At 39.3% G+C, this 11,271-nt stretch overlaps 1 protein-coding gene across 2 annotated transcripts in view; it reads left to right on the top strand.

Moving 5' to 3' along the window:
- Positions 1-8,075: 8,075 nt before the first annotated feature.
- LOC137291372 (pyrethroid hydrolase Ces2e-like) overlaps positions 8,076-11,271 on the top strand; it is a 93,080-nt gene continuing 89,884 nt past the window's right edge. The window contains exon 1 of one of the 2 annotated variants that reach the window (XM_067822690.1): positions 8,076-8,664. In XM_067822690.1, coding sequence (XP_067678791.1) covers positions 8,452-8,664 — 213 coding nt within the window. In that variant the 5' untranslated portion in view covers positions 8,076-8,451. The remainder of the gene's footprint in view (positions 8,665-11,271) is intronic. The other variant, XM_067822689.1, reaches the window with a different exon arrangement.

Raw genomic sequence — 11,271 nt, 5'->3', positions numbered from 1 at the left:
GGCATCAGGACTCTGAATCAACAAACACTCTAGGAACGCTCAAAGCATAATAGGAAGCTCACTTGCTCGACCACGCTCTTCAATTTAGCGACATTTCTCTCGAGTTCAGACTTTATTTAGCCTTAATTTGATATCGTCGATTTCCTCTGCTACCCGAGACGTGCCTATTATTAGGTTGTTGGAGGTTACTACGCCCGATACTTCACAGGCGTAGTAAAATAGCAGTGTTACTGATTTGCCCAGCTGAAGGTGAAGGTCGAAGCTCAAACTCTTAACATCGTTGGGTTCCTTGTAACAAGTGGACATCTTCCGACCGGATGCCAAGTTATTTCAAATACCACATAAATATCGATGTATAGATAGCTGCAAGCTCTCAGCGTGTAAGCTAATGTTAGAAACAGCTATGTAAACTAAAGCATTTGCGCTTGTGCGGAAGGTTAACGAAACATTCCTTCATTTAAAACGTGTCTGAACAAATTGCATCCTTAAGCATTAAGGACATAAACAATTTTGCACTTAATTTTCCTCGGTGGTAGGTGAAAATCTGTTTCTCACTTCTGTGTATAGATGTCGACCAATACCATAAGTTCCATTACTAACCAGACCGCATTAAGCGTGTTAGCCAATTATTCAAGATAAACAACATCCCGGTAATTCTCTTTCAAAGGGTCTTCGACGCAGACCAGAGCTCAGAAGAGTGTGGCCGTGTTGAAATATGAAGCTTACAACATCCTATTTTGCTATCTCAGTTGACCAAAGTATTTTCCTTTCACATACATTACCCATGTCTGCTTGGTTGGGCTGTAAATGTGTATTCTGGAGGTTAAACCAACATGCAACAAAACTAGGGTGTTGTCCCTCCCACCGTAGAGGCTTGTGTTTACGTAACTCATGTGGTTCGGAACGCTCTGACGGTCATCAGGGAAATACGGGAATCAGAAAGGGCAAAAATCTGGGGAAGTGTTGTTTCAATCACACGGAAATAGTTCGAGAAGCCACGTTGCTGTTGCAGAGAGTAACGTTTCCTTAGCCTCCGATGATATCTTAAAGGAGGGACGGCATCAGTCTAAATGGCAGTCCTGTTTCGTTAAGTTTATATAAATCAAGAACCACTTTACTCGGAAGTGTCTGCTGTGTAATACACTGACATACTGAAAAACGAAAGAAACGCAGTTTTCGAAAAAATAAAATCTCATATAGGTAGGCGTTCGTTTTATGTCTTCTGTTTGTAAACGTGGCAAAAGCTAGATGCATTTATTTTGCTGTTCAGTATACAATGTCCTAACTTAATCTGTATGATATATTGATAACAAGGAATGCATTCGTGTAGGGATTTGAACACACGCGGTCAGTAGAAATTGGAGGATTGTGACGACTTGGCAAGTATGGATTTCTGCAATTTGTTGAATTTAGAATAGATATGAAATACGATTCAAGAATATATTTAAGTTGTGTAAAATCAAATAAATGACATTTGAAAACTTGAAGGGGAGTAAAAGGGCGAAATGGTCGTTGGAAGTATATGAACTGGCGATGACACCAGATGACCGAAGGAATGTTCTACTCTACCAGTACCAAATGCCACCAACAGAGTTTGCATAAAATTATTTTTATCCGTTTCTACTCAAAATATGAATCCGACAAATCCCCGGCTGATTAAAACTAATAAAAGAATTCGCTGAATATCACATGACAACGATTACACACAAGGAACTGTAATTCAAACCATTACTAGACTGTCTTTGGCCAAAGACCACAACAGGGTATTCTTGCGTTCTAGTAAAAAGGAGGCTTTCTTTATGTAGATTGTGTTGAAGATTATCAAGGCGTGGTATTTGCAATGTCAAAGATGACATTCTCTCCAAAGTTAATATGAAGTATTACGGGAAAGTTTGTGAGTGTCATATACGGGAAGATCTGCCTGCGCTCCATGAAGATATTGGGCAAAACAAACGAGGCGGATTCTCGGAGATGTCATATCTTTTTGGAATACTGTATGTTGGCATCTTTTATCACGTTATGTAAAATTACGGAATACTTAAAAGTTACGGTTACTTCGAATGCGACGTTGTGTCAAACAATATCTCGATGTAAGGTCATCAGCACTGGGATAATCCAGACGCAATTCTGAGGTCAGATTTTTCCAATAATCGACTTCATTTTGCATCATTTCCTATTTTCTAAGCTATCATAATATTGGTAACCTAGATTGTGTGTCATACATTCAAGTGAAGGGGCAGCAAGCTTGCTTATCATAACACCGGCTACAGTAAGTGATGCATACAGAGAAATTAAGATATAACCGTGTTTAGGTATCTTGTTGCAAACGAAATTAGCATATAACTGTGTTTAAGTATATTATTGTATCTTGGAAGAATGGTCCCTTGAACTACTGTTTGGGATCCCGGATATGTCTCACTGAATTAGCTTCAAAACAAGAGCTGGTAGATTTTTTTCAACACAGTGCATGAAAAAGTACCGTACGTTATGTGAAAAATGTGTGAACAGTAATTGGTAATTGTTACAAAAATTCCGTAAACCCACTCGATAATATTGATCACTTCATGTTTCGAAACATGCGTAATTTCAAACGTCTTTGCTTGAATTAACTGTTAAAGAGATGCTTCATGTTGTAAATGTCACATGATGTTGATGATTGGTAGTAGTAGTGCTAAATAGTTTAAATGTGGACAGCACCATCATTTATCGCACTATCAAGACTTATAATGATTGTATTAAGATTTCTTCTTTTGGTATCTATCAGACCAGGAAAGTATTATGAAACATTCGGTCATTTTCAAATTATAGTAATTTCTACCTTTTACGTTCTGATTTATTTCTCACGTTACCTTCTTGGTGGATGCAACAGCAATAGCTTTAAACTTAAGACAGTTGTAAAAGAACCTATAACGCTGCCATGTGCAGAGTTGTGTCCCTTGGACCTGACATGATCTTCTGTTCCTACATTAGCACGGGCACGGGTTGTGTCCTGATAATGATTCTCCACCACGGCTTAAAAAGTTTGAAATGTCTTTGACATGCGCCAATTATGATTTCGTTCGGTGCTAAGCTAACATGTCACGATATAGGTGATGTCCCTTTAGTACTGACGTAAACCCAGCGTACTTCGCCTAATAGCCATGCCAAAATCCATATTCTGCCATGTTAAATCAGTCGATGTTAGATAGAAGATGTCCATTGCCTTATGGACGAAGCATATAACATGTTAAATGGAACACGCTTTATACTAACGAGCTGCAAGACGACGGTATTGCATGATGGCTAGTAAGTGAGGTCTTACGGTAATTACACAGATCAATAGAAATTGGCGTCCAGTCTTTCTCCCTTGAGTGATTGGACTAATTGCGATCCCCTGACTGTTGCCTGTATCCTGTAAAGCACTGACGTAGATCAGCGCTGGCGCCACACACGCAGGGCAAGGAATTTGGAAATAACCGGAACTCATATTAACAAGAGTAACTATCAAAATGGCGGGAAGCGAGAGTGTATCTCTGCTACTGATTCCAATTAACTTTAAAGTTCTCATTTCTCCTGCCATTATCATAATGGTTGTGATGATTATCATCATCATTATCATCTTTATCACTTTCAAACAAGCTGCGCATATTACCACGTGCACACACAACGCCACAAATAGCTGTTTCCTTAGTGAGCAGTGTTTGGAATGCGGTTTCGGGAGTATCCCTGACTATACGTCAGTGATTATCGGTTTTGGACAACACGTCGCTTTAGTGATGTATTGATTATATCGTGGTTTGGAGAACACGTCGCTTTAGTGATGTATCGATTATATCGTGGTTTGGAGAACACGTCGCTTTAGTGATGTATCGATTATATCGTGGTTTTGGAGAACACGTCGCTTTAGTGATGTATCGATTATATCGTGGTTTGGAGAACACGTCGCTTTAGTGATGTATCGAATATATCATGGTTTGGAGAACACGTCGCTTTAGTGATGAATCAATTATATCGTGGTTTTGGAGTACATGTCGCTTTAGAGATGTATCGATTATGTCGCGGTATTGGACTAAAAGTAGCTTCAGCAATGTTTTCGCGATTACAGACCTTATGACGCTTTTAGTGGTGTTTTGGGTACATCACGTTTATAGATAGGCGCTGTGACCTCTACTCCTTGGCCTCAATGCTTTGCTTGCACACGTTATGTGAAATAACGTTCAAAGCAGCGTGTCAAGCAAACCACTCAAACGCACAATCATCTCTATTCGTACCTAAAGTGTACAGAAGCCCGTGCACACGTGTTATTTTGTTTACTCTGTACTTAACAGTATTCCAGTTTTATGATTGCGGTCTCCGCATAATGGGGTCAATCCAGTGAACAACATCATGATATTCGGTATACTATGACATGTGTCAAGTCAGCGAGCCTGACCACCTGATCCTGTTCGTCCTCTCACGACATATATGGGTCCATATTGCAGATGAAAAGTGCAAGCAGTAATTTTAATATGCCTTAGAAGTACTGCTGTCACAATTAGCTTTGTCAGACATGTATTATTGCTGATACAGCATTGTTAGGCATGTATTATTGCTGTCCCAAATAGCGTTGTCAGACAAGTATTATTGTTGTCACAATTAGCATTGTCAGAGATGTATTATTGCTGTCACAATTAGCATTGTCAGAGATGTATTATTGCTGTCACAATTAACATTGTCAGATGTATTTATTGTTTCCACAAGTAGCATTGTCACAATTAACATTGTCAGATATGTATTATTGCTTTCACAATTAACATTGTCAGATATGTATTATTGCTTTCACAAGTAGCATTGTCAGATATGTATTATTGCCGTCATTATTAGCATTGTCCGATATGTATCAGTGTCATTTAAATGATAATAACATCGCACCAAGCGATATTCCACTTAAATCACGACGGTCTGTAAGTGATCGAGTATCGCCATTCCACTGGGTGAAACAATGAGCATCGATATACACAAGTGGGCGACGATGACATGCACGGTCAGCGAACCTCAGAAGTTACGACGAGCCTAGGTTGCTGCAGATCACATCGTACCTTCATCTACACAGAGCCAGTGACCGATTGTACATCATGCTGAAGTCTTGTGTAATTACAGGACCTTGTATTAAGAATGTTGCTTTCATGAGGTAAATCGTGATAAGAGTCATAACACAATGGAGATGTTATACCCTGATTGTGTTCTCGTCCAATTGCATCCCTTGCAGCATTGAAATGAATGTATATTTAATGTTTGTCACTAAGCTGAAAAGATAAGATTATCCCAAAATATTGTACCAATATCAAAGGAGTAAAAAGAACAACATAACGCCATAAATAATGAAAAGTTATATTAAAACTCTGACCTATATGTTTACAATTTCAATAGGCAATGCAGTTGTTCAAATACATTGGCAGGCTCGAACAGTAATTAAGATGTTCCTTACGCAAGCCGCTGCACTCGAGAATGTCCTGGACCTGTAACAGTGTAATATCTTGTAGGAGACTCTTGATTTTGTGAATCCAGGAAAACGTGTTGAAGTCACGTGTTGAATAAGTGTTCCAAAAAGCGACGTGAATCATAAAATATTCGCAAGAAGTGAGATGGGGAGGTAACTCTAACCTTAAGGCGGTGACTAGAACTCGATTGTATGAGCGCTTCAACCGGTTTGCTGCTAGTTAACGTCACTTCCACTGGGCAAAAGGAAACTGCGAACACATTACAAATCCATCACTCAGTTTTAGTATAAATATCCACAGTTTTGGACGTTTTGGTGTTTTCTTGAATTCATTGTTTTAAACGCTACCCACAAATAATACATATTGGGCATTATTCTGAGGAGAAAACTCTCCCTGGCCCAAAAAGTACAACGGCTGCTCTCTTACTTGTCATAAACGTAGTGCTGAGCATTGGGACTGAAACAACACTCACCTGTAACATACAAATGATAATATGAATAACAGACTTTAATCTGATTGAGATGGTTGTTATAATAACGTGAACAGTGAAGATAATCATTACCATGATCAGAGTATTCTAGATGATCAGTATCGTTGTCCTTGTGGATTTTTGAGCGGCCATGTATGTGATAAATGCCATGAAAATGAGTGGCAATATTATTTTTGATAGCCCCTGGTAAAGATAAAACTTTCTGAGATGCAGAGTCTATGTACTTATTTATTACTAGAGGGACATAATAACACCATATATTCTACATTTCCTTCATAAGATCGTTCCTGCTTATTACTATTTGCACGTTTGTAACAGCATCTCCAATGTTATCATCATCATCAGCAGCAGCAGCAGCAGCAGCAGCAGTAGCAGTAGTAGCAGCAGCAGCAGTAGCAGCAGTAGTAGCAGCAGCAGTAGCAGCAGCAGTAGCAGCAGTAGCAGCAGTAGCAGCATGTGAAGAGACTAGTGACGCGAGTAGCTACAGGAACAATTACACTGTAAAAGTAACATTTCCGTCAAGCGGGTGAGTTCTGTCTTAAGCCGCTTTTTTGCAAATCACGGCGGGGAAGACCAGAAACGGACTTTACACATTGTACAAATGTGCGGAATCGAACCCGTGTCTTCGGCGTGACGAGCGAATGCTTTAACCCCTAGGCTACCCAGCCGCTTTACATAAAGAGGAACAGAAGGATACGTATGCGATCTGAATTGGACAGAGATGAACTGTTAGATACGACTGATGGGTCAGTCAGTGAGTTTGGTTCAGCGCAAATACGTACTCATCAATCTGTGTGTTCTATGTCTCTATGTACCCGTCCATCGACCATCTGTGCTTACACATACATGGGTATATAACATATCTATGTAAGATATACATGTATCTATAATTCCACCTGCATGTACACTAACCTTCTGCAATCTACACATGAATCAGTCCACCTTGCCTTCTTCCCTCTTGTCATCCGTGAACCATCGACGGCTATATCAGTCTATTAATTATCGGTACATCTTACCTTCTTCCACCAATCCATCAATCAATCAACTTTACGTTGTTCCGTCAATTCCTTATTTCTAGGACCTATCATAGGAACATAGGAAAAGCATCAGAGAGAGAGAGAGAGAGAGAGAGAGAGAGAGAGAGTGTGTGTGTGTGTGAGAGAGAGAGAGAGAGAGAGAGAGATATTTACAGACACAGAATACACGCATTAATTCTCCGCGCTGTGGCCATATATGCTTCAGTATAATTGTTGTGCCACACTTTTGCAGTCACTGCACATACAGACACACAATTCAACACATTGTCACACTCTTGATCTTTACACACGCTGCTTGATGGTTTTCAATAAAGAACTGAATTGATGGTTCACACTGAGGTAAAATGTACTCACGCTATTTCGTGGTTTACAATATGGTTTATGAGGAGTAAATCAAGGCATCCATTAAAGGTTACATTTTATGGATGCCCAGTCACTCAAAAGACGCCATGGACACGAGTTGTGAGAAACTATCTAAACATCAATGTATTGAGTTGGTAGAGCACTGGATAACTTTACCAGCTATAATACAGATAATTCCACGGATCGAATGTTATGAGTATGAAGTCAATACTGGAAAATGACCTTTAGATAACACCAATTAACTGGAGCCGTGAGTAGTGCAATAATCCACTGCTTCTATGTTGTGTTGTCGACTTTCTGTCCAGAGACTGCATAGTCTTTATCGATTCAGTCCAAGTCATAATAAACTAGTGAGAGTGGCAAAATTTAGCTTCCTGTAGTAGGCCTATAAGACATGACGATGAAGAGACAGATCTATACAGCATGAGAAATCATATACGTCGAGGACAGAACTCCCCATGTCGATATTCGTCTTACTATCATACTACGTGCCGAGGCTTGCTTTACAACTCGGGCTCGCGTAGGGCCGGTTAACACTACGCTGGAGTCTCGTTAATAGCGTATTACTATGGCACGTAAAGGGGACAGTTAGGCAAAGTTTTAGTCACTTGCTCGGCAGCAAAACTTACACTTTTCTGTCACAGAGAGCTCCACCCATTAAATACAAGTCCCGCCCCGATTGATGCATTGTCTAGTACATTACTCTCGGCATCTGTTACTGAGAGCGATACTGCCAACCTAGGACCCCTCGGCCCATATGCTTGTCGGTGCGCTACCCCTCGTCTTGAGGTGATATCACTCGCTAAATTAGAGCGAATCCCTGCTCAGGGGTCATAGCGAGCCTAGCACCCCTGGTCAGGCAGATAGAGAGATAGTGGGAGTGAGAGAAGACATGAAGCGAATCGACTCTAATCTTTATGCTGCTTGTATATAAAGGATTTGTTTTCGATTCCAGGGTTACTGAGAGCTCCCCGGATGAGTCAAGATTGGCTCTAATCACATCAATTACACGGGTTTTGCTCAGAGCTCCTGTTTCGTGAGCCGGAACATCAAACTTTTCAAGTTGGCTTTTTGTGAAGTTGCACTCAAGCGTAAGGCCGAAATGTCCGATTTTTCAAGGATTTTAAACTTTTTGGTTTACGCTACTGTTTTAGCGTGTGTGAAATGTGGTCGCCAAAGTAGACAATTTGTTGTCAGGGAGACAAAATATGGAACAGTTCGTGGTTTTGTTGATCATGTACACTCAAACCACAAAGTTGAAAAATATCTCGGGATTCCCTATGCATCTCCTCCGGTTGGAAAGCTTAGATTTGAGGTAAGTTATTTTGTCTCTTCCACAATGCCCAGTCGATATGTCGACTTTGCATGCCATGATATATCCATATAGAAACGAAAGTATAGAATCTCATTATAGGACTTATCTTGTTTTGCACAGCCGACAAAGTAACATGCTTAATATGAACTTATATGAACGTCTATGAAGATGGGTTTTGTGACGTTAGTTTATAAAACTATTCATGTATACAAATGTTGTAAGAATATATGTTGTAGAATTGTGAAACTCATTTTTCTTCACAAAACCAGCTACATGTTTGCTAAGGCGTTAATGAAAAGTTTAACGAAGCTAACAACTTTATGGATAACAACTTCGTGTTTATTGCATCGAGCAACGTTTCAATCTAGATGTGTTTACACTGTTCCATTGATGATGATTTACTACATGTATATGCTATATTTTTCATTAGGTCTGTGTACTGTGTTGTTGTTGAACGTTAAATGGCTTCAGTGTTATTCCGTCGGTATAACTTAATCTTTTAAGCCCTAGCGCAGGACAATACATTAATGATATTATACAGACAGTTGTGTCTTACAATGATTGTTATCAGTCCATGTTGTAACCTCTTGCAAGCTGTTATCAAAGTGATAACAGTGTGTGGTATTTTACATTAATAGCCCCGAACAGACACAACATAACGGTAACGTTACACGTACATTGTGTAGCCATTTAACCATTACCAGTTATAATGTTATGAAACTAGCACTCATAATATCATGTGAACGGATTATGCAGGTACCAATGAAAGGTTGGTAACTGAATGGGCTGGAGACTAACTAGCCACATTTAGGCCATGTTGAGGCTGGTAGCAAGGAACAAAACTAATAATTCTGAGAGTAACGTGTAATTATGCCAAGCATAGACAAAATGTAAAATATGCCTTTCTTAGATTTGTCAGGTGTGATAAATCAGTTGTACCTTACACCTTATTTATAGTGGTTAGATAATGGTTGGTATGACAGTAATGTAATGCATGATGTGACTAGATATATATCATGGCTAGACAATTGTTGATGTAACAGTGACGTCAAACATTGTGACTAGATTATGTTACCATGAAGGTAATATCATGTATGTTGTTTTTACATAATGGTTGGTGTAGCAGTAATGTCCCTTTGTCGTGGTTGGATATCATGTTGCCACAAAAGTAATATCATGCATGTTGTGGGTAGATTACGGATGGTGTGACAGTAATAATAATATCAGTTATGTTGTGGCTAGATATTTGCAACACTAAAAGGCATATGTGCTGTAGCTCGATCATGGTTGGTGTGATAGTAATGCCATATGTGCTGTGGCTAGATATGTGCAACCCTAAAAGTCATATGTGCTGTAGCTCGATCATGGTTGGTGTGATAGTAATGCCATATGTGCTGTGGCTAGATATTTGTAGGCATAACAGTCTAGTTACGTGTGTTGTAGCTCGTTTATTGTTGGTTTGACAGTAATGTCATATGTGTTGTGACCAGACATAGTTGTCATAAAAATTAAGTCATGTATGTTGTGGCTAGATATGGTTGGTGTAACAGTAATGTCATGCGAGTTATGACCACATATAGTTGTCATTGTCATAAAAGTACTGTCATCTATGCCCTGACTAGATTATGGTTGGTATAGAAGTAATGCGGTGTTGTAGTGACTTGAAACCAATTGGAGCACAGTGATATCCTTTTGGATGTATCAGTTTTGTTTACATCAAGCTACGATTAACTTCATGGATTAGCTATTGTATATGACACACTTATATCATGGCGTGACGAATGTGATCATGTTCAGTACTGGCCCAGCAGTCATTTCCTTCAAATTCAGAAAAAAGACTACATAACACGAGTCCGGGCCTTGTGATATAACAGCAATCTTACCTTATTTATATATTGAGGCCAATGTATGATTGCGAATCATTAATGAACGCCATGATCAGTTTTATAAGGGGCTTATATCTGCTGTGGGACATCTCCCAGTAAATCTGCTATGATCTGCAATTATCTCTTGTTCTAGTTCCAGAATCAATGCCGACGTTCATTTGCTCACACCCACATATCATTGTGGATAATTTTTGATTTTTCACCTGCTCTTAATATTCTGTCTTTGGATATTTGTTTGATTTATGCTTGCCAGTGCTTAAAATCATACTAGTATATTCAAAGTATATTATACAATGCAACCGAAACATGCATTTCCGATATGTACCTTTAACTACTTCTACACATAACCATCCAAATACATCATGACACATACTGGATAATTCACAGAGATACGTCCACGCAGGGACAGATATATCTCACACACGCACGCACACACACATTCTCTCTCACCCACCCTCAAAACACATACACACACAGACACACATACAAACACGGTTTATGACTGTACACTTTGATTCACTCAATACAAACACGGACACAAAAACACTGAAAGTCTTCATTATGAAGCATCACACTTCAATAAAGGAAGTTAAATAACAAAGTAGTCATACACTGAGTCTAATGCTTATTCATAGCTGTCATCCTAATGCTATTTCCGAAAAGGAAATTTCATAAACAGTACAACCAAATGATATCTACACAAAGATGCTGCACTGAAATA

This window comes from Haliotis asinina, chromosome 7 (assembly GCF_037392515.1).
Source record: "Haliotis asinina isolate JCU_RB_2024 chromosome 7, JCU_Hal_asi_v2, whole genome shotgun sequence".
In the NCBI taxonomy this organism is placed as follows: Eukaryota; Metazoa; Mollusca; class Gastropoda; order Lepetellida; family Haliotidae; genus Haliotis; species Haliotis asinina.
Note: the sequence above shows the minus strand (reverse complement) of the source record. Positions and strands in the feature narration are given on the sequence as shown.